The sequence below is a fragment of the Pholis gunnellus genome (assembly GCF_910591455.1).
Source record: "Pholis gunnellus genome assembly, chromosome: 11".
In the NCBI taxonomy this organism is placed as follows: Eukaryota; Metazoa; Chordata; class Actinopteri; order Perciformes; family Pholidae; genus Pholis; species Pholis gunnellus.
The window spans coordinates 17,266,936-17,291,104 of NC_136538.1; the positions used below are offsets into that span (position 1 = coordinate 17,266,936).

A 24,169-nucleotide genomic window follows, 5' to 3' on the forward strand; every position below is an offset into this window, starting at 1 on the left:
CCTTTGCTGTTACCGGTATAATTGCTGACACAATCAATATCATCTGAAATGTTTCTGCAAAAGAGAACGATGTTGAAGAAATAATGTCACACTGATCAATCTCCACCACGCACACAGAATCTAAATGACACACTGTTGATATAATGTACAATTGATTCTCTCTGGGTTATATTAATCCATTCGACATGTCTCACCTGCATCAAGCTGTGCGACAAAGTAATATTGGTTTGAAAATGTTATGCAGTTCATGTTATTTATACATGAGCTGTGCGTGAATAGAGAAAAGAGGTGAACACAATGTAAATCCTCCGTCGTCTATTCCTCTGCCATACACATGAAATGCCACATCAATAACTGTCACAACACATCAGCTTCACTGCTGCTCTTTACCTTGTTCAGACACACTTGCTTGGCATTAACATTTATTTTCCCCCTGAGGTTACAGGGTCTCCTCTGCTGTATTTCTCTGAAAGCTGCTGCTCCATGCTTAATTGGAAAATGAGTTCAATTTATGCATCCTTGGAGCAACATAATCAATATTAATTCAAATTTCACAGTGACGCTGTCAAGCTACGTCGTTCTGTTCTTCTGGAAGAGACCGAGATTAGACCACTTGTTCAATCAGCCAGAATTTGCACACTATTTCCCGCTGGTTTGCTTGTTTTGCTAGAATTGGCACATTTCATGTTTAATTAACCAGCATATGACACACTGTCCCGGAGACTTCTGAGCATCACTTCACAGTCCAGCAGAAAATATTGGATTTTATTACCTAAAAACTCATGTAATGGTGGCAAAATTGTACCTTTACCATTTGTGGTGTCATGCTAGAGGGCAAAGCATAAACACCTGAAGTTTTATAATTCAATTTAAGCTGAATTAACAGAATTTCACGATTTTCTCTTCACTCGTCTCACAGCCTGGATGTGTGAACACAACAGAAGTTGACATAAAGAAGTCGTCCAGAATGAAAAACCCCCACAAAACCAGAAAGGTACGACACATCTCCCCACTGATACACCTCTCTGTTAAGGTCAGGGTTGATAACATTGTAACACATACATGAACAGACAGACTTATTGTTCCTTGTGTGGTTGTCAGTAGCTATGAGGCTACTATTACTGATATTCAATTTCATTTGTAATGTGTTTTTTGTCATCTCAGTCTGTGTATGGGCTGCAGAATGATATCCGTACCCACAGCCCAACCCACACCCCCGCCCCAGAGGCCAAGCAGCCTACAGAAGAAGAACTGCAGGAACAGGTTAGACCTCTCCTAATTAAAACTGAATATTTAAACATTTGAAGTCAATGCTAGCACTGAAATTGCAAATGTAGTTCTTGGTTTTTTTATCTGTAATTCTAGTCATATTACACATTTTAATAAATATGTGAAGTGTACATAACGACGAAGAGTACAAAGTTTGAACTGCACACAAAAAGTAAAATTCTTGTTCTTGTTTAAATATTCTTGCAAACCAACAATTTATTGTGACTTCATGGAGCCTGATGGATGCTAATTATTCCATGTTGTGGTTTCAGATCAGCTTTTGGCAATTGCAATTAGACAGGCATCGACTGAAAATGTCCAAAGTGGCGGAGAGGTGAGCGATGGTCTTTGTGTCTTTATTCAGTTTAGCCATCGAACGTTTATTGAGCCTTTAAACGGCCTTACATGGCGTTGAATTGAGAGCTCCGATGACCTTGGAGCGTGATTGGGCCCAAACAATGCCTTCAGTGGGCGTCAGCGCTGACGATTCCAGATAGCCATTTCCTTCGGAGGTGCGTTCTGCAAAAATGAGGAATTCAACTCATATATATACACAAACTCATTCATAACCACTCACAGGAAGGTATGATCATGGATCACAATTTTCTCAGATGTGAGAACTAGATAATATACGCCAAATGTCCACCAGTGATACAAATTGCTGTCATCATTCATATGCTTTCGATGTTTTTCCTTAAAAAAAACAGTTTGCTGGCCTACACAGAGCAGTACATCGAATACGACCCCTTCCTCACGCCTCCAGACCCTTCAAACCCCTGGATCTCAGATGACGCTACACTCTGGGAGCTTGAAGCCAGGTGGGTGAATGTGTGGATACATTTTACATAGATTAGTGGATATATTTAGGTGTGTTTTGTTGCACACATATGCATCCTCTGGGAAGGACGTTTTGCATTTTGGTGTGTCCTTTTTCAGTAAGGAGCCAGGCCAGCAGAGGGTAAAGAGGTGGGCTTTCGGCATCGATGAGGTTCTCAAAGATCCAGTGGGAAGAGAGCAGTTCCTCAAGTTCCTGGAGTCTGAGTTCAGCTCAGAGAATCTCAGGTACTCACCAACACAAAATACTCACGAGAACACTGTCTTGCCATGAATCCCCTGGAGGCTTGACCTAACCTTAAAGCTTCAATCAATATTTTTGACTTCATTAATATGAATTATAATCAGATACATAATTAGAGAGTGTGACTCACACCCCAATAACAAAGCATGTTGTTTGTCAGCTGATTTAATATATTAATATTTTATATTTTACATACTGCCATGCTTTACTCCACAGTGTGCAAATCAATATTTTACGTCATCAGATTTCTTATTAGGATTTAATATACAACAATTCATCATATTTTACAAGATGATTTTATGTTTAATATGTCATATCTGCAAAGCAACCAGTAACTTTAGCTGTAAAATAAATATAGTAAGAAGTACATTTGTCTCTGAAATGAAATAAGTATAAAGTAGCACAAAGTAGATACACTCAGGTGAAGTGCCTAAATAATAAAGCTGGTACGAGAGCTGGATCCAGTCATGTTTTTTTGTAATTGGAATTACGGACTGTGCCTTCAACCGTAATTGCCACATGCTGAATCACAACCCTTACAGCTGCCTGAACCTTTGCAAATTGTACCCTCAACCACAAACCAAGTCTTAAGCCTAAAATAAACGGTTAACTTTGTGGGACCAGATTTTTGCTCTAACACGTGTCTTCACAATGTGACTGTGTCAACAGATATTTGTCGCCACAACGTGATTAAAAACAGCACACACACACACACACACATAAATGCACACGTGAAAGACTGTGGAGGATTTAACACACACACACGCACACATATATGAAATGTTCACATTCACTATATGATACACTCACACAAGCATAGCGCTCGTGTCCTCGTGTGGTTTGACTGGAATAACTGAACATTGTTTTTTTCTGTGGTTCTCTGCTGGTGAGAGACATCATGATCAATAATATCCACTTGAATGGGTTTCTACTGTCTGTACACATAATAGTGGGAAGCTAACAACCATCATTGTTATTACTGGGGTCATTGCGTCTTTCATGTATAAGAGGTAATACAGTGCAATTGTTGAATGGAAGCAGGGAGAGCTGGTTGTGTGCAGCGTTTGAAAAGAGAATGCACCACAGTAGCTCTGTCTTGAATAACACAGGTGGGATGGAATATTATGTTAATTGGTTTATTCATGGTAACAGGAATACTGCAGAGTATCAAAGATGCATGCAAACAGCTTAATATGAATAGAGCAACCACTGTGCAGCATAGCTCCCCTGCTCCCTCTGATGGTACTTGCCTGTATTGTTTCTGCCCAAAGCTCATAATGTGGTCAGTTTAATTGAATTGTAATTTAATATCTCAGTCTGTTGAGCATCATTTTAACTCTCCTATAATTGAACGGATGTATCACTAACCTGAAACATGCTGCTATTAATGGACATGTCAACCCTTTAAACCATAACGTGTTGGTGCTGTAACTGTCCACCATTGAATCCCTCTCTGCTGAGGTGTCCCTAAGTGAGGCAAACCCTGAAAGATTTCCTTTTGCAGTTATTTCTAATTCTCACCATGCATTTATTTTCTCCTGTGTCCTGTCCAAAATGTGTGAATAAAAGCTGATTTATATGGTTTACTATTACTTGTGCCACTTTCAATTTGTGGTCAGAGCTACTGCATTGTTTACCTTTGGGCTGTAGGTTCTGGCTGGCGGTCCAGGAACTAAAGAAGCGTCCCATCAGAGAAGTTCCAACCCGGGTTCAGGAGATCTGGCAGGAGTTTCTGGCCCCCGGAGCGCCCAGTGCCATCAACGTGGACTCCAAGAGCTACGGCAAAACCACCCAGAACGTCAAAGATCCTGGTCGCTACGCCTTTGAGGATGCACAGGTTCAAATGATACAAACACGTTAAATCACATCCACAGTTAATTTCTGTTCTGTACATAAGCAGGGAAAAGTTCAACTGACTGGAATGTTGCTTGTGATCTGAAACTGTATTTTGCAACTGATACAACAGCAACAGTTTATGTTGCAATTTATGAATCACAACTCTTGTTTTGGTGGTCGATGAAATATTGCATTTTATCCAATTCCATTCAGCATGATGTGCTCCTGCACCTGTGCTTTTGTAAATCATTTTCACATTATGTGTTTCTACAACAGGAACACATCTACAAGTTGATGAAGAGTGATTCCTACAGCCGATTCATCCGCTCCAGTGCCTACCAGGAGTTATTACAGGCCAAGAAGAAGGTGACAAAAAACATAATTCAAAACATGGGATGAAAATCTTAGTTTGAAAATAGCAATAAGATGTAGAGAACTACATGCAGGTATATACTGACTCTTTAGTGATGCTGAAACCTGTCTTCCTAGCACCCACTGACCTGCCTTTCTAATGTCTGTTGAATCACACTTTAAGCTCATTCCCAGTATCCATTCACACATGTAAATATAGCTGCTGTTGCACTAACCTTTAGTGACATATCCTGCTACAGGGGCGGGGTTGATTTAATTCTACTCAGTAACACACATCTTATTAACCACTAAAAGGCAGAGAATCATAATGGTTTTAGAACATCATGAGCAGGATCAAGTAAATGTTCTCCTACAAATAATGTACTGTGTCTGAAGTGGATATCAAATTTCTCAATACAGCGATGTATGTGGTAGAGTTGCTTAAAGGTGCAAACCAGGTCAAACACATCAAACTAAATGGCACCTGGCTGCCAGCAATACCAATGAGGAGCAGATAGAGTGAATACAACATTTGAACAGAGTCCGCTGCAGGTGTGGATGGTGGAGTCGCCGATCAGGACTCCTTTTGGGTTTGAAGACACACATGAATACCAGAGACATAGCGGCTGTCATAACATGATGAATAATTCTGAACACATTGTATTTATGTGTTCAAAACCTGCTCTGTCTCATGCCTCCTACACGTCCACTGCCTGCCATTCTGGCAAAGAAGATTTAGCTATGACAGTTAGATTTTTTTGATATAATAGCGTTTGAATGTAGTTCATTGGAGATGACTATTTTTAATAGCTTTATAATGATGGAGTACGTTATTTTCTACATAATAATTTATACATGGAACCCTGAATCCTCTGCACGGTAATTTTACTTCACTTAACGTGTCTTTTTTTTGTCCCCACAGAAAAGTAAGAACTTGTTCTGAAGGATTTTGCTTCCAGGTAATGTCCAATACAAGCACACACTGTACATTGTCAGCTGTTGTATTGTCAGTGATACTGCCAATTACTGTAGGAATGTTGCGATAAGACACTTTTTTTTTTAGCATCTTTACTGTTTTTAGATAATAGAACTAGATGTAATGGTACATTTACATTCAGCTCAAATCTTAAATTTGCACAGTGCATGCAATGCAAATGCATGGCTGCTCATATTGTTATTCAACCAGAAGATACATGTATTTATTCTCTCTCACTCTCATTTACATATTGACCTCATTCTCTTTTTCCACCTGTCTGTCCTGCCTCCCTTCTCTTCTCCCATCACAGGGGAAACTACGAGCATCCAAGAGGCTGACCAGTCATGTGCTATCATGCTAAAATCAATGCCATCTCTCTCTCTGGGACATTGAGAGGGGGACCATCTCATCTCTTCGTCATCATTGTCTGTCCATCCGCTCTTGGCTCAGCCGGGCGATGAGCCGGACCGTCTGTTCGTCTGTTGTCCACCGGTTGTTGCATGTCCATGGAGAGGATTTTCCTTCTTCTCTCTCCTCTTACAGTACCTGATATATTTCCAGTATTCTTAGAAAGGAGGCACTGCTGGACTTGTGAGAACACTGACAGACTGGCGGGATGACAAATGCCATTGAAGGAAATCAAATTCAGTGTTCCAGTTCTTTCCATTGTAACTGCTGGATCGGAGTTCCCTCTCTCACTTCCAGCTGAAACAAATGATGTCAGAGAGAAGAAAAAAAAAAAAGAAGAAAAAAAATGTAAAATGACAGCTTAAACTGATAAATCTAACCAATGTCATCGCTTTACATGATCTGGGGTCACAGATACTTTGTCACGCTATGGGAAGTGTTGTGCAGAATGAATATACAATATATATACATATATATATTATGATTATTATTATTATGATTATTTATTGTGCATTTATTTTGCTTTGCATTATTTTATTGCATTACAATAATTAGCACATATGGTTTTCATTGCACTTGTAAAGTCACATTCACAATTACAAAAATACTGTCTCCTGTCTTATGTAGAACATAATTCTTTGTTATTCTCTCCTGCATTTATTTTTATACCATATTTAAAGACACTTTTACTTATTTGTATTATTAAAGTTGGCCCTCTATCTGTTACAATGTCCTGGATTTGGATTTCTTCAAACTTTTTGATCAAACAAAGTGCAACTTTAGCATTCATTCGTTCATTCTGCAGGGTTAGAAGAATCCAATACGTGCTTGAATAATGCACTTTTGGTTTCGGCCACTAGAGGGTGTTAAATTATTTCCTACTGCAGAGATCTGCCTCCTCTCAGCAACCAGCTCCTCCTCAACACAGATCAGCAAAATGCACCACAGTACTCTGTAGACAAATGAAGTTTTGTCATGCAAGAGTGTCATCATCCTCTGGTCTGCTGAAGGGGTTATTGTTCAGACTCTACCCATCTGAGGTTTTGCAGGGTCTGTTGATGTTTCGGCTCTTTGATGGCAGAAGTGACAGTCCGTTTTTTTCAGTCTCTGTGCCCATTGGTCAGCTTAGCAAGAGCCACAAAACAGACAAACATTATTGTCTCAGTTGCAACGAGGAATGTGAATTGTGGCATTTTTCAAAGCATTCTGTTAGTGTGTCTCGGTAGATACATACAGTGATTTATGGATTGGGGATTATGGGTTGTAATGTGATGTGGTCACGGTGCCAATGAGCGAGGATAATTTAGGGGTATTGAAGGACATCATTGTTTCTTCACAATTTTGTCCTTTATTGTCCATGGTGGCAAAATGTCATCCCTCTCCTAAAAATGTAAATGTCAATGTCAAACACAGGGATATGGGTAGATACAACTAGAAGAGAAAAAAAGAAGACAAAGGAAAAGCTGTCATTTTGAAAGTTTGATATATCATGGATGGATGGATTTCAAAAAAAGATATAAAAGACAAATATAGGCAGAGAGAGACAGACACAGGGAACGACAGACTTAAATGAAAGAAAGCTTGGTTTGATTCACACAATGACCAATAGGATAAACCCTCCCAGTTTTGAGGAGGGAAGGGGGTGGTGGGGATTCAAACTAAGGCAGGCTTTACAGTGAGTCAAACACTCTCAAAGACAGACTACAGACAGTCTCCACGGCACTAAGATATGGGCTTTCTGTGAAGGGAGATCTGGAGCTTCTCTCTAAAACCGAAAAAAACTAAAATCCTAAAAAAGAAAGTTAGACTGAAAAAGTTAGAAAGAGACACCGCTTGTCCAGGGGGATGGAAAACTGATCCGAGTCCACGATTTAGAAACTTTGGTTGGTAGAGGAAAAAAAAAAAGAGAGGAGCCAGGACAAGCCTCAGGATACTACAGATTATGTTGCCATGGAAACCGAAACCTGGAAGCGGACGCAAGGACCACTGAAGGTGGACATCCTCCCTTGACTGCATCCTCGACGCGTTACTGTCCCGCTGCGACCCTGTGGTGAGAGGTACAGAAACCATACTTTATGCTGCACTGCTATAACACCTATTCAACTCTCTAACACTGTATTTAACAGTCAAGGAGCTCTTTCAACAGTGTTGCAAGAACTTTCTGAGGGTGTTTTAAAATGTCAGCTACCAAAACAAAGAGTATGCACTAATTACAAATGAATGCCATGTCATTCCGTGAAGTGAACATTTAAATTGCCCCCGCTTCTATGGCTGAATCTACAGAAAATTAAAAATACAACGATAAATGCTTTGATAATGGACATTCTTTGCAGCGTATGTGCAGAAACAGTGACTATACAAGTGATATTATCATCTACCACTTGTATTTACTGAGAAAAGTGTAGATACGTGAGTGCTGGTTCAACATATCACTCATATGACTCAATGAGTCTCTGGATGACTAAGCGCCGAAACATGTAATCCGACCAGCAGTAGTTGTACAGCTATTTAGTATTTCTGCCAGCAGGGAGGGTTTGATTCCCACTGGGGCCACCCATTGTAATAAAATATACGCCTTTGAGGTACTGTAAGGTGTTCTGGATAAAAGTGTCTACTAAATGACTATAATTAGTGGCTGGAGCTTCCAGGGAATTAGTGTTGTGAGTGAGATAATTAATGAGTGATGACAGTGTGTTGTACTTTGCATCACAGTGAGATTAAGAGTCAGTTTAGATTTTCCAGTGAATATGAAAAAGAGAGAATTAAGAGATAATGATGTTAATGTACACAGTGAACTTGTGTTCTGTGTGTACAAAATGATCTATATTATTTTTCTCTCTGTTCATGTGTACAGGTGTGTATTCTCTTTTGTGTTCACTTTTGTATGTATCATTTGTGTATTTGTGTGTACTTATGTATATCCAAGTTGGTGTGTGAACACATGTGTGCATGTGTTTCTACCGTATGCGTGCGGTGAATGGTAGGAGTTTGCCTTCTGATCCTTCTTACAGCTCTGGTGACTGCACCACCTTGTACAGTCCGCTCTGATGTCAAAGAGGATTTAGCTCACAGACACGTTACACTTTCTTTAGCAACAGAAAACACTTCATTGTAAGCCTCTAAATATAGTAAAACTGGTATTTGATGGAAGCCTTAACCACATTCTTAACACGTGAAACAGGTACTAAGAATACACTGAGGAAAGCAGATTACAATTGCAAGGAATGCTGCATTTTGGCCAGTTGTGGGATTTTTTTCTGTTAAAATCAAGCGTTTTTCTTCTCCTTTTGTGGGAGCAACAATGGCTTAAAAGAAGTAGTATTAAAACCCTTAACAGGCAGTGGCCTGCTGGTGCACCAGTCATTGCAATCTCATGCTGAGCAACCAAACATTGTTCAAACCCACAGAACAACAATTTATTTTTGATGGAATGGTAAAGCTATAAAAGATGATATTTCCTTTGTAAACATAGCATCAAAAAGATCTGGAACAAGCTGGTACAGAATATAACTGTGATTTTTCAGACAGCGTGACATAAGGCCATTTTAGCAACCTTAAAGGTGCTATATATGGGAATAAGAGCATTAATATAGCAGCTAACAACTATTTGCTATGTAAAGATAAGGTGGAGTAATGGCTACCTGAGTTGAAAATGAAGTCGCTCTCTCTGTGTGTGTTGTAATCAAAGCTTCTCTGTGTACCCGGGCCGGCCGTTATGCCCCATTGACTAGCTAATGGCCGCCACCCTGCACTGCGCTTATACGGCTGTTACCACTGATAACGCAGTCTCGACCATAGACTGTATAAGCCGCTGAGGGTGGTTTCGGCCACCGCCATCTTGGCAGTGACTCCCAGCTAATCCAAAAGTGGGCAAAGAGTTGACGCAGCAGAGGACACAGCTAACAGCTAGCAACCTAAGATGGCACCCACGTAAGCGCCAAGAAGGTTGCTGCTTGGTCCCAACATAGGGCCCAACAGGGTGAACACTGTTAGCTTGGTCAGCACTGTTGCCGTTGTTTGCAGTGTTAGTGCAATGTTAGCACCATTAGCTGCTAGCTGCCAGGTCAGTAGTCGCCACATTGAGAGCCGTGTTGAGGCACTAGATATGCTCTAAATTTCTAACTGAGCACCTTTAAAGCTACTTAAGGGGAAACAAAATGGCAAAGCTTAGGGTATGTTAAGGGGTTTAAACAAACTTTAAGTGCAAATGGAAGGTGGTGTTAATCACTGCAGCTAAGTGGTGTCCTCCTGATCTGAAATGTGAAACCATGTACTATCATAGCATCTCTAATTGCCTCTCATCCTCCACTAAAGCACTTAATGTTGCAGAGGCGAAGGAGTAGCCTTACATTCTTGCCAGTACTTAGCTTGGGAAAGCATTATATATGGGCTGCTAGTCATTATCAAGATGGATTGTGGTGACAAATGGCTGCCCAAACGGCCTAAAGCAGCCTCCTGGCAATATTGGCATTAGACACATTTACAGAGAAAAAGCCCCCAAACGACCCCCCTACCCCCACCGCCTCAACTGTTAATGAGCCAACAGCCGAGCGTAGTTTGGGAAAATAGAATCCGCAAATGCAGATAATGACATGGTTCCTCTTTGTAATTGACTCCAAGTGAAAACATTTCATTTACCTCTCTTTCCCTCTTTATATCCTGTGTATGTGTTTGGGTCTGTCTGCGTGTGTGTGTGTGTGTGTGCACATGTGTGTGGTCACGTAGCCTGTGTGTGTGTGTGTGTGTGTGTGTGTGTGTGTGTGTGTGTGTGTGTGTGTGAGTGTGTGCGTGTGTTCAGCTACCCTTATGTGATTGAGGTTTGAGCTGCACGGTGAATTAAATGCAGTTCTACTGTAATTAACTGCACTTACCAGTCTGTGTATGAGACTTTCTGACGCACCAATAATTGAGGCATCAGGTTTTGTTTGTTTTAACCTGCCTTTGAAGACATGCTGGGAAGATGTTTCACATGGTTTAGTGGAAGTACATCTGTGTGCACAAATTTGAAAGTCTTGAATGGATTATTGTTTCTTTTTTTCAATAGTTTAAGAACTGAAAATCTGAAATATCAGAGTATGTTTCATCTAGGCTGGAGATCTTCTTGACTAATTTTGTTTTTCGTCTGTCTTTGACTTTCAAAAAAAAAAAAAAAAAAGACCCATTGTTATCCAGTCAGAGAACATTTCCATGGTATTATAATTCCATTCTGAAAAACAAAACATAACAAGTTCCCACTGATGATAATAGTCAAAAAGACTCTGCAGTCTCTCTGGTATTTGTTTCTGGTATTTGTAATTTCAGTAGAGGTCTGAATTTTGGAACCAAAGTCTGCCACAGTTCAGTGAAGCATATCCCCCAAGTATGTGTGGTTCTGCTAAAATATAAAGCTGTGTTTGTGGACAATATTAGTGTTCAGCAGACAGAAAGGTCCGGTTCAGTTCTGCCTCATCATTAACTCACATAACCACAGTCTCCTTCCGTCTCCGGGACTCTGCGGTGATTAGTGCCGTGCATCAAGGAGAGACCGACAGATAAATGGACAGAGAGAGACAGATAGTAAGGGAAAGAAATGAATAGACAAACAACTTGTGGAGCGATAAACAGTTGTACGGGGAGGGCATATACTATACATGAAGCCTATATGCATAGTGAGGTTGGTTTTGTTTCCCAGTAGGTCATCTGTCCTAAACCCCACCATCTCTTCAGCCCCTTCCATCTCCCAACCCAAACCACCTCAGCGTCTCCCCCCGAACCCCATGAATCCCTGCCCCAAAACCGCAATTTGTCTCGCAGCAGAGATTGATTAGTATAGCTTAGCAGGGCCGACACTATCATACTTAGGCAGAGTTTGAGAGTGGAGAGGGAGCGCTGCTGCTGGCTGTATAGGCCATCCGTCACGCCCTATGTACACAGTCGGTCAGGTCATCCTTCAAAAGTCCCCGGGGCATCACAGACTGTAGCTCACCAGAGTTAAAGGGTGCCTCTTTAAACGATGGACAGCGGGAGAACAGGGAAACAGAGAACAAGAGGCTGCACGCAAAAGCCGAGCCTGTTCCCTGACCAGGGATTCATGCATTTAAATACATAGTCAGCAGGTATGTGTGAGAAAGAGCAGCTAACAAATGAGACTGTGTTTTACATGGAGGGTAGATCACTGGAAGATGGAGTGGGGTCATGACTCCATGATGCAGTAGTTGGTGAAGGACCCAGTGGGAGTCTTTGGTTTAGTTATTCTAACCTGAGGATGGCGTGCGTGGGCGTGTGTGCTAGCTTGTGTGAGCATGTAAAAACGTGGACCTACAGAAGAAACAAAGCTCTGAGCTGCAGTTTCCATCTTGATCTAAATATTTAAGTTTGGCAAAAAAACAAACAAACACACATATATATATATATATATATATATATATATATATATATATATATATAGCTATAGAGACCTGGCTCCATCATGGCATCAAGCTGCACTTGGCCAGAGGCCCACAAGGACTCTGATGGGACGAGAGAAGGCGGACTCTGTGTTTACGTCAATGATGCTTGGTGCTCAAAGTTGATGAACAATGTTTCCCCAATGACGATAGTTTAATGTTAATGAATTCCTCCTGATGCAAGTTTAAAAATGCACGACAGCAATGCACTACTGTCTTTGTTTTGTTTGTAATGTTTCTCTTGTGTAGAAAATGGATTACAACTGCATTTTGTTGCGCAACCCTGTGTTGCATTATGACAATAAATTATCCTTGAATCCTTTCCACACAGGTTTGATTTCTTACAGTAATAAAGAAAACAAACAACAAAAACAAGGGATCAGATTTGCACAAGAAAGTGTTGCAAAGTCAGGTGTGTATGTAACTCCAAGATATGTATATCTCCTGATATCCTATACAAAATGTCTGGTTAGAATTCAAACTCCATTTCTGCAAGATGGACAAACAGCTGCTCTCTAGCTTACGTTAGGTGCTGCCGGGGTAGTGATATACGGACTTGAGTGCTCATGCAGCTCGGACAAAGCTGCCATGACCTCAGGGTCAAGGGCAGAAAAAAAAGGAGGCTAAAAACGAAGTGGATTATGATAAAGTGATTTGTACCATGTCAGAGTGAGTTGCAGGTCCAGGAAAGGAGGAAAGGGAACATACTAATTTGTACAGCAAAGAAGAGTCTGTGAATGGGAACAGCCAACGGCCTTGAGGCAGTTTGGTTCTCTGTCAGGATTTCTGACTTGATGTCATGCAACGCTTGTCAAGAGCAACATCTGCTGAAAAGATGCTTGAGTGATGATCAAAAATGTGCTGGCGCAAATTCTGACAGCATGCACACGGGCGGATACTCCATCCCGAATGGCAGAGAAATTATTTATCGAAATCATGCAATCTTTCTTCTTACATTATGGCGATTATGGACACTCTGGGTCATTCTCAGTTCAGTTTGCTACATAGTATATCACCAAAGAATAGAAGAGTGGACTCCCAAAGGGTATCCGTTAGAGTTCCCCAACTCTTCCCTAATAACATGCAGATGGGCCTTCCTAATGCCTGTTTACATATCTGCGGCATAGTTCATGACTAAAGTAAGCAAAGCCCTAATTATTTTACCCGGCGACGGGACCAATAAAATCAACTTCCCCTTCTCGTAATGGGTGTTTAAGTGTATCCTTTGATGGCCGGGCTTTGTTTATTTTTAGAAGAGTTGCGTAGCCGAGAGGAAAGCAAATAGAAGTAATGACACAGAGATGCTGACAAATGGGGGACCTGGTGATGGATTAATTTCCTCAATGATGCCTTGAAGGCTGGACCGCAAAGGCGGTTTAACACGAAGACAGATTCACACAATTGCAAACATGATTGGCTGATATCATGTTTGCAATTTATCAAAAAGTTTGTCATGTATTATCACATAGTGCCTGAATTAGAGGAACACCAGCTTTAGTGTCAATCGTTTTTTAAATTCTGTTCAACAGATGTTTTATTCTTCAGAATGTTTAGATTTTAATCCGTTTAGGAATGTCATGCATAGTAATGTGCCTCTCTCTTTTTCCAGAATGCTGTGGAGAATAACTATCCCAGTCATACTGGCCGGGGTGCTCTGCATCACCGCAGAGACCAAAAAGCACCGGCCCCAGGGATCCATCCCATCCCCATACAAGACCAAAGGGAACCTGTCCTCAGAACGTCACCACCGGCTTTTGCAGCAGAAACCAGAGGTGCTATCCTCCAGCCGGGAGGCCTTGGTGGTGACAGAGCGCCGCTACCTTCGCAGAGACTGGTGCAAGACCCAACCCCTCCGTCAGACAATCAGCGAGGAGGGCTGCCGCAGCCGCACTGTGGTCAACCGTTTTTGCTACGGCCAGTGCAACTCCTTCTACATTCCCCGCCATATGGGCCCCAACTCGGGTGAAGGCCAGAATCGAGGCCAAGCCTCAGGTTCTGGAAGGAAAAGCCACAACAAGGCCCAGGAGCCGTTCCAGTCCTGCTCCTTCTGCAGGCCACACCGCATCACACAGCTCACAGTGCAGCTAGACTGCCCAGACCTGCAGCCCCCTTTCAGACACCGTAAGGTGCAGAGGGTCAAACAGTGTCGCTGCATGTCTGTAGATGTGAGCGGCCATGGGAAACTGTGAAGGACTAAGAAGGCCTTTTAAAATTGAAATGACACGTGATCTGTCAAAGGCAGGAATTCACAAACTTCACCCAAACAAGCGCTGGCTGAAAGTTGAACTATTCTGCACTGTGTCCCACAATAAAATGACATGAAACACAGAACTGATATTACTACAAAAAAAAGGCTCATCGATGATTTAATCAGAGACTAGCAGCCATGTTGGCAAGCTGATGCTGTTGAGACTGATTCAAGTGGCTGCACAAGAGACACTGATGAGCAGCCAATTTTAAATATTAAGCCAGTTTTTCCTCCCTGTTATTTCAGGTTCATATCTACCAGACTATTTCTACATGTGTCATTCGATTCCTTTGTGATAGAGAGAAAGTGCCTTGGAGTTTCAAAACAAAAGGATACTGCTGATAATTCAGTGTCTTAAAGAAACCGTAGAAATATTGTGACCCCTATTAATGTAATATGACATGTTTTTATGCAGGTGGAGCTACAGTAATTACACAGTTTGCCGCAATGTTTTAACCTGTGTAGGAGATGTTGATGGTGTTTTACAAATCTTGTATCTGTTATCCTGTATCTTTTCCTTGACTTCTATTATGTCCCAAGCGATACACAAGGAAAAGATTTCAAGAAACATGAAGCAACACAATGACCAGTGGCATCCACCTGCCTGGACACAAGCCTGGCTGTATGCTGTACAATTTGCCACAAATATACTAGCCAGTAGGAAAAACATACTGCAGCATGTGTAATGGAGGTGCAATGCAATATATACAGTATATAAATATATTTTATGTATGTGTGCAAGTATATATGGGAAAAGTATATTAAATCTATTTCATACAAAACAGTGGTGTTTGGAGTGCGTGTAGTTCTGTACCACTTAATATCACGGATGGACAAACGATAAACAGAAAACAGTCAGCAATAGCAGATTTTCTTTTAAATTTAAAAATGTATGTCATTTATTTTATTCAATAAATATATTTTTTCATGACAAGGGTATTCAATCAAAACACATTGTTGGTATTGCACATGGACATAACAGAACACATAACATGGTCCTATAGTAGGAAAAGCACAACTAACTGCATAGGGTTTTTGCTTAAAACAAAGCATTTTGACAATACTGCCGAGTAAAACAATAGATCTAAATTGGATCATACCACTTAGGTATGCATGGCCTTTTTGGATGAAAATACATACCACAATATAGGAGCTGCTATATTCATCACAAGGTTCTAAAGCAAACTTGATGAAACTATTAAGAAGCGTAAAGTTGTCATGTTTCAGCTGATGTAAAGCTGAGTTCTCTTCTTAACATGTATCATTTAATTCCAGGTGATATGTCTCAACAATAAGCTCTGATCTGCAGCACTGATTTGACCCCTCTACTGTGCGATAAGGCACTTTCAGTCTGGCAGGTGATCCGTGCCTACTGTGTAGAAATGTTATAAAATACTGTTCTTTTTACCAATTAATGGAGATATAAAGAAGAAGTGCTTATTCCTTACTAAAACTAGGTTTAGGAATCTCGTTAAAAAAAAGAAGATAGGCTACATATGGCTTATAAAATACTGAGTAAGCTTGGATATAGTGTTGCTACAAATTTCAGACTCCACTGTGCATGTTCTAGCGACGACATTTAATCATCTCAGCTTAAGGATGTTTATTGGTGGCAATGTTTCATTTAATTATGAGAGTGCTATAAAAGGGTGGCTGAGAATGTAATTTTTCATCCCACTTTTATACAATATAATATCCACTTTGAACTAACTCACAATAAACAGGTCTAAATCAATTGAAAACAAACACCGGAAGCAAATAAATGCTGTAAAAATTACGCGATGAGTCACGTCAGATTGTACAGACGGTGCTTGCGCAATAGGCTGGGTGATGATCATTTTCCATTCTCTGCTTCAGATCTTCTGACCCAGTTTTGCTTTCTGTGGAATATAAAACAGACCCGAGTTATTTACAGCTGGCAGCACTGGCACTCATGATTGTTGTTTCTTCAACACCCTGACAAGTGTTTGGAAGGAGGAGACAATTTGCACCAAGAGAAGAAAAAAAAAAGAAACACTGCTGAAGCTGCATCAACAAATTAAAGCAGACGCAACCATATGGCAACTGTGACAAGAAGTGTAAAGACGTACGATTCCAGTTGCATGTTTGGGTTTCACATTGTAGGAAGCCTTCTCCTTGGCCTGTTTGAAGCATTCTTCAGCCCTTTTGACCCTAAAGAAACACCAATTACAACCATCAGTTATCCTACGGAGACTTCAAAAGCTGGACACATCCATTCACACTGCTGCTGTTGCTGCTTAAATTCACTATTTCACCACAAAAAAAAAGAAAGATGCACTAGAAAAAAACCCCAAAACAGCTTGGGTCATCCAAACTATGGTAATTGGGGTATTTGGAAATGTTGGTATATGTGGAGGCAATGATCTTGGTTTGTCCAAGTGCCAGTGCTCCTACTTTATAATGACTCACATAGTTTACTACAGCATGCAGAGAGCCAGCAGTGTCACTACTCATTTGTGCTTTTAAAAAGACGAATTATCAGCATGTTGGCATTGAGCGAGGAACAATTCATGCTAACAGACATGCATCTTGCTCACTCATTACTTGGGTACTGTGTGTGTGTGTGCCAGAGTTGCATGTCCAAACAGGTAAGGATTAATATCTATAGTTCCACCGGAGTCTAAAACCAAAACCAGGAGAGAGATAATTGGGAAGATTGCCTCGAGCAAAGAGCAAAGAGCTAATGCTTTTTAGGCTGTCCTACTGAACAAGCAAAGCTTGTGACATTTTGCTTCTCTTACAAATACATATCACAATTCAATCTTCATTTGGCATAATGGACCAATTTGCTTTTTGTTGACATATGCAGCAGTATCTTTATATTCATCAAACCACTGGAAGCTATCTGGATGCTGCATGTGTTCTTTTCATTACTGGGGTGAGGACAAAGATTTGGTTCATTTAACCTCTTTTCCCTTCATGAATTTGAATGAGTCTGATAGGATCTTCAGTGAACACAATGTACTGAAAGTTATGAATGATTCAGGAATGGGATGGGAAAGTAACATTGGTGCATCTGTAATGGCATTTCAAAAAGGTCAGAGAGTGGTGTACCCTTCCCAAAGACAGAAAAAGTTACTGAAAAGGTTCAATGGTTCTTTCAGTGTCCGTATCAAGTATAATGTCGCATTTTGAAAAGATTCTCACCGTTCCTGTAACATCAGCTTATTCTGCTTCTTCCACTGGTCTTTGAAATCAGTGGAAAACTCGTGCCAAATGGAGAAGAACGTGTTGGGAGAGACCTCTTTCTCTCCTGCCTTGGGTTTAACTGAGAAGGACACACTCAACTCCAAGAAGCTGAGGACGGAGAACAAAAAAACATTACTTCAAGACTAAACTATTACAACATGAAACAGAGAGAAACGTACAACAACTGTTGTGAAACTTGGCCGTGCTAAATATATATAAATATCTAAAATATTAAAGTGAATCTTGGAATAATATGCTTTTTTCAGAGATTTAATGGAGTTACATAAAAAAAAAAATGCAAACCAATGATGACTGTGCATTTCAGAGAACAACAATGCACACAAAATGGAATTACTGCCACTAAAGCAGCACAGTCATTCCGTTTCTTTTCTGACAGATTAACTTCAAGGACTAAAATAAAACTCTTGCACATCTAATATAGTGCTTTGTCACTCCTCTCCTTAGTATGAAAAAGCTTCTATTCAAGTGTGTGTACATATAAACGCACACACTGTTTTAAGCATGGGTGAGGAAAGAGAGCAAGGAAAAAAAAACATGTTCAACAAGGAGACAAAGACAGATCCGGCAAAAGGAAAGCATGCATATGGCAGGGGATGACACATGTTCAAGTGTTAAATGTGGAGACCATTTGCAGTGGATCAATACAGAGGACAGGTTGGGGTCTCTTTGTTTGGAGTGTGCTATAGGAACACATTCCTAGCCAGCAGTAACAGAAGCCTGGAGCCAAGGCTGTCTACTCTCGCTCCGCTTAGATAAACAACACAGACACCGCACATGGGGCCTCCCGTCTGCTGAGGGCCTGGCATGATGGCCTGCACCTTCCATGTAACTGTAGGAACCGAAGATCCTAAATATTGACAAAGTAGCATGATTATATTTCTTTACTGTGAGAATAGATCACTTCGAACTGGATTGGATTTCAAATTCACAACTGTGATCACCGTTTTGACACTTGAGAAAAGATCGAATGTAAACCCATGAAATGGAACCGAAGTGACTGCAAATTTAATGGAGAAAAACCTTACATCTTCTGAGTGTCGGCCAACTGCTTCTCTTGTGTTTCCAGTTTGGTTGTGGCTGCAAAGGATGGCAAGATTTGATAAAAGGAAAGAGCAGAAGTAAATACAGGATTAGATCAGGATTAGGACTCATTCAGGATTTCTTGTTGCATCAGAAAGTACATCTTTCACCCACGATGCAACCTGTATATAGGAGGATTCCACATGTCACCATTACTTAAATCAACAGTCATCTCCAAGGTCAGTGCTGTGCCACCAGGTTATTAAGTGTTGGATTGTCTGCTTTTGCACAACTGACAAATGAGTGCTGCAGAACGCAGGACAAGTGCTTCTTTGTGCATGGTTACTTCCAATGGAGACAGATGACTGTATATGTATATATGTGTGTGTGTGTTTGTGTAAGAGGTGTGAGCGAGGAAAAGAGAGAAAGCTGGGAGTTGGAGTACATGGTACACATTAGGACATATTTCAAGCAGGCCACAACATTTATCTCGGTGGGCCATCAGGATCATTTTGACTGTGTTATAAATGATGATATAAGAGAACAGCAGTGAAATGTGACAGCCTCAGTCAAGAAAATGCTGCAGGTTACCACTTATCAAATTTCAGACCCATGCTGATTTTTAAATACATCGTAGTAGAGTCAATCCAGCTGTTTCTTTTTTTATTTTGCTGGTCTATATCTTACAGCTAAGGTTAGACATTCAGTTCTCTCCCACACAGATTCTCCGTCCCCTCAACGTCAATTATCTTTAAACTGATTCTGCCTTAAACTGTCAAATGATCAGAGATGACCTATGGCCTCCTCATGGCTTTCCAAAACAGACATGACAGTAGATGGGACGGAGAATTTGTCCTGGCACAAATCTGTGTTCTGCTTTTATCCCCGGAATATCTGGTTGCTACGTGTAATTGAAGCCAGAGTCACATCTAAAGATCTCAGACAAACCCTTTGAGCCCAGCACTGTACCATTCCACAGCGCTAAATGACGCTGCAAACCATGACCGTGTCTCTCTCTGCCGACGGCTCATCAATAAATGATGACAAATTGATAAATAATATGAACGGGGCTTGCTAGAAGCATCTCAATATCAGAACTGTGCATTGTCCTTTGAGGAAAACAGTTAAAGATTTGAATATAACTCTAAACGGGAAGATTCTGTGACGAGTGACGTCAGATCTATTTCTAGAAAATTTGATATCAAGTCAAATAGATTAACTCAGTCACCCTTTGATTAACTTTCTCCTTAATGATTCACTAGGAATTCAAATTGATTAATCGTGTTCTTATCTACTAAGAACATGTGGCAGTGGTGGAAGAAGAATTCAGATCTTTTAGTCAAGTAAAAATAGCAAAACTAAATTGCAGACATACTCTGCATTCAAACTCTTACTTAACTAAAAGCACCAAAGTATAAGCATCAAAACATACTTAAAATATATTAATATAGTCCTTTTTGATATCTCCTCTCTTTTTGATAAGTCAGTGTTCCTTTTTTTGGTTTGCTTTGCAGTGTAGGCAGTTGTTGCCAATGCTGGAATAGCAACTTTTCTGAAAGATATTCTGTCAATCAATCAGGGTTTCACCAAAGTCCCTTTGAAGATCAGCCAATAGAAACGCACTCTCTCTGAAATGACTGTTGATTGGCCAAAGTCTCTCGTATCGGGCTAGATTTTTCTAAAACGGAAACAAGAGACCCTGCAGAAGTCAAGTTCTCTCTCAGACCACTTGAATTACAATACGCTGACAATATTCCTACCCCAGCTGTAAGTATAGTACTGGAGTAATACTTAGTTACTTTCCACCACTTCTGTATTTAAAACAAAATAACAGATAAAAACATTCAAAGGGATATTCAAAAATGTCAGTTCCGTTTTCACTTCACGTGGTTTGACAAGATACAGATCATGTCTACTTAATATGTGACTTTACCATAACATGGTATACATCATGATTTTAACCCTAATCTGCCTACATGAGGTGACATCCTAAGCAGCAGAGTAGTAGACAGTAGAAAAGGGAGGGAGGGTTTGGCATCAGTCTTACTAATCTGTATGTCCATCAGAAACAGATTATCACATGGCCAGTGCTCCCTTGCTAGTCACAGTGACTCCATCAAAGGCCTGCATGCATGAGAATTTGTGAAGCGAGTGGGGAAAATCGAGCTAGACCAAACAGCCAAGCTCCAACAAGTCCGCTCCCACTGTTATTCTGTGGTTAGTTTCATGGTCAGAAAATAAACAAAAGTGGTTTAAACTGTGGAGCCAGAAACAGTTTAACCCCAGGCTTTTTAGAAATTACAGAAATAACAAAAATAAGACAGTTGGCTGTTCTTTTTTCACCGCCGCAGTGGAGGAACCCCAAGAATCCCGTCTGGAGCCTTCCGAGTCACATGTCCATGTTACGGTGCTTACACTCTGCTCTCAGAGGAAAAACTTCGTCATTTGCATCAAAGAGAGCTCCCACATTTCTCTCAGACACAGAGAGAAAGGAAAAGAAAGGGGTGGGAATGGGGAGAGATGCTTTCATCTGCAGACTTCCTTTAAAATGGACAGTGAGCATTACCGCGGAAGAACATATGCTATATATTATACTCATCTGAATAAAAAAGCAGTTTGGAGAGATGACTGTCAGCCGGTTCCATCAGATAGATTGGTCACAGCCAACTGAATGTAGCCAAGGTCAAAGCCAATGCTACATAAAGAATGACATTTGGCTTGTTATGTTAAAACACGCATAACAATCTAAGTCATACACCTTTGAAGTAGACCACAATATCGTTGTAGATGTCAGATTATGGTGGACAAAAAAAAAAAAAAGCATGTCTGTGACATCTGGTGGACATGACGTATAAACACGAGTACACATATTCAATGGATCTTAAAATGCTGTTGGTGGCAATTATGGTCAATCTGTCAGCCCCCTTGGTCCAGACTGAAATATCTCAGCAACTACAGGATGGATTGCCATGAAATAACCCTAACCCAGAGGCTAAATCCTAAAAACTTTAGTGATCCTGATTTCTTTTCTAGCATCTACAGCAAGTCACATGTTTTCCTCTATCCAGAGACATATTTCAACATCTACTTGTTGGATTGGCACAAAACCGGTTATCTAGCACCACCATAAGTTTGACATTTGTGGTTTTGAGTGAAATGTCTCAACAGCTATCGGATGGATGGCCATGAAATTTGCTGCTAACATTCCTGTTCCCCATGAACGTGATGCTCCTCTGATTTTTCCCCGAGCAGACATCAGGGGAAACTTCTAATTTGTCAAATACATTGGCTTATGACCAAATATCATAGACTGCATATAAGAAGTGGACGTAGTCACTGTGACATCGCCAATTGGTTTGTGGACCTACGTTTTGAAGTTCGGCATTTCGGCCGACGCCATCTTGTTTTTTGCAACCAGAAGTGACACGAGAGGGTACAACAGAGTAAGACGTTTTTTTAGGCGACACAAACAGTTACAATTAACTTACATGAACTAAAGACAAAAACACTGACAACTCACAGATAACGCAGCGGTGGTGGCCTGTCAATCCCAAGGAAGCCAGGAAGCCAGCATGTTAGCAGTTTCATTATGAGCATGTTGACATTAGCATTTAGCTCAAAGCACAGCCTTGCCTACAGCCTTACAGAACCACTAGCATGCCTGTAGACTTGTCGGAATAAAATGGCAATGAAAGAGGAAGCTCAAGTTTTACAATCAATTCATTAATTATACAGCCCTCTTATTAAACACCTTACTGTGAAGGTTTAATTGATTTCCTAATAGGAGTGATGGACAGAGAGAATAGGTCATGGAGGCAACAGAGGGGTTCTACTCTCCTCTGGTAGAATTTTAAAAACCCTTATTAGAGCAGAAAAGACAGAGTGGAAAAATAAAAGATGAGAACTGAGGAAAAATCTTAATCAGCAGGATAAATATATGCCAACGACATACCATACCATAAAAGTAATAAGTGAAAGGGATCCAAAACAAACAAATCCGTTTTATTCCAGTATCTCAGGCATCCAGCTCTGTTCTCTGCTGTCAATTTAACAGACTGCAAGACAGGTTCACCTTAGGTCATCCTGAACTTCCCTTTAGGGCAGAGCAAGGTAAACGCTGTTTTATAAAAAAGGTAGAGATCAAGATAAAAGACCCAGCTACCAAGTGCACCCGTAACCCACCAAGGCAGGCATACTTGAAACAATAGCTGTGAGCTATTCAATACACCCTGGTATAAACAGATGTCCCTATGGAAACCCATGTGTGTGTGTGTGTGTGTCTCAACCAGAGAAAAGCATGAAACAGATTTGGAAATGTGTCTGCAGACATAGAAGACTTGCAGCATTCTGATTGATGAGCTGCTGCACAAACTCTCACACAACAGATGCATTTTCAGCTTATATGCCAAGGGTGCCCCAGCACAGAATGCGTTTTGAATCAGGAGGAATAAATTATTTTCTTTTTTAGGTTTTAACTCCTGATGGTAACACAGATGAAGAAACCGTATGCTTAAACAGCAGACTCCCCATCATAAGGATAAGGCTGGCGATACTCTATATTTTAATACTCAATGAATGTCAACAAAACTAACAATGCTATAGTCAGATTATCAATCATTTACAACTTCCTTAGCAAGGCTGTGGTGCTCAGCCCTAAGCCAACTTTGTTTCACATTCAGTTTTTGGCAAAGGTTCATCAAATAGGACAAAGAAATTCCGACTGTTAGATAGCGTTCATAGCTGCCTATGAAAATGAATGCACTGCAATTCATAGTTACCCCACAAAATCAATGTGTATATTATCAACGTAATTATGAATAAGGAAGTATAAAGAACGCAAAAGCCCAAAGAGGGTGAGCGGGGAGTTGATGAGGCAAACAAGAACCGGTCTTTGAGCCAGAAGACCACTGTTTGTGTCGCATGTGAAACAAGAAGTCAACATTGATGTATTTGTCACGTAACTGCTGTACCAAAGTAACGCCACTTCTGTAGTTATTTTAACCAAAACCACAACCTGATCTAAACCTAACTAAGTAGTCTTGTTGCCTAAACCTAACTAAGTTGTTTCTTGTGAAGATGTGTTATTTTCAAAAGACTAACAAGCAGAAATTGTCACATGTTGCTAAACTTTTTCTCAAAGATAAAGTGTTATAAAATAAAATCATACAAACCGCTGTGTGAGGATACGTTGAACTACAGTGCCAATGTTCATGGTAATGAAGGAATATGTCACTTAAAGCAACGGTGTGGCTCACTGATAACTGACAACAATGGAGGTTTACAGCACAGAGCAATACAATATATCTGGCTCGGCTACGAATACAACA

The 24,169-nt window shown here is 40.6% G+C and overlaps 3 protein-coding genes across 3 annotated transcripts in view; 2 read left to right on the forward strand and 1 right to left on the reverse strand.

The window, feature by feature from the left end:
• Positions 1 to 5,477, forward strand: part of rgs7a (regulator of G protein signaling 7a) — a gene marked incomplete at its 3' end in the record, with an annotated part of 50,155 nt that extends 44,678 nt beyond the window's left edge. Inside the window, exons 10-17 of the mRNA XM_079168346.1 lie at positions 920 to 994; positions 1,165 to 1,263; positions 1,542 to 1,603; positions 1,977 to 2,087; positions 2,206 to 2,331; positions 3,998 to 4,184; positions 4,460 to 4,549; positions 5,457 to 5,477. Of these exons, the coding sequence (XP_079024472.1) occupies positions 920 to 994; positions 1,165 to 1,263; positions 1,542 to 1,603; positions 1,977 to 2,087; positions 2,206 to 2,331; positions 3,998 to 4,184; positions 4,460 to 4,549; positions 5,457 to 5,477 (771 nt within the window). The remainder of the gene's footprint in view (positions 1 to 919; positions 995 to 1,164; positions 1,264 to 1,541; positions 1,604 to 1,976; positions 2,088 to 2,205; positions 2,332 to 3,997; positions 4,185 to 4,459; positions 4,550 to 5,456) is intronic.
• Positions 5,478 to 7,625: 2,148 nt separating this feature from the next.
• On the forward strand, positions 7,626 to 15,397 carry grem2a (gremlin 2, DAN family BMP antagonist a). The gene is made up of 2 exons (XM_079169502.1): positions 7,626 to 7,975; positions 13,953 to 15,397. The coding sequence occupies exon 2, from the start codon at positions 13,954 to 13,956 to the stop codon at positions 14,530 to 14,532; it is 579 nt and encodes a 192-aa protein (XP_079025628.1). The 5' UTR covers positions 7,626 to 7,975; position 13,953; the 3' UTR covers positions 14,533 to 15,397.
• A 962-nt stretch (positions 15,398 to 16,359) lies between these two features.
• Positions 16,360 to 24,169, reverse strand: part of fmn2a (formin 2a) — a gene marked incomplete at its 5' end in the record, with an annotated part of 34,400 nt that continues 26,590 nt past the window's right edge. The window contains 4 exons of the mRNA XM_079168981.1: positions 16,360 to 16,471; positions 16,682 to 16,763; positions 17,760 to 17,909; positions 18,848 to 18,899. Of these exons, the coding sequence (XP_079025107.1) occupies positions 16,445 to 16,471; positions 16,682 to 16,763; positions 17,760 to 17,909; positions 18,848 to 18,899 (311 nt within the window). The 3' untranslated portion in view covers positions 16,360 to 16,444. The remainder of the gene's footprint in view (positions 16,472 to 16,681; positions 16,764 to 17,759; positions 17,910 to 18,847; positions 18,900 to 24,169) is intronic.

Bases quoted from the DNA above. Each gene is read 5' to 3' on its own strand.
- grem2a (XM_079169502.1), top strand. From the start codon at position 13,954: ATGCTGTGGAGAATAACTATCCCAGTCATACTGGCCGGGGTGCTCTGC.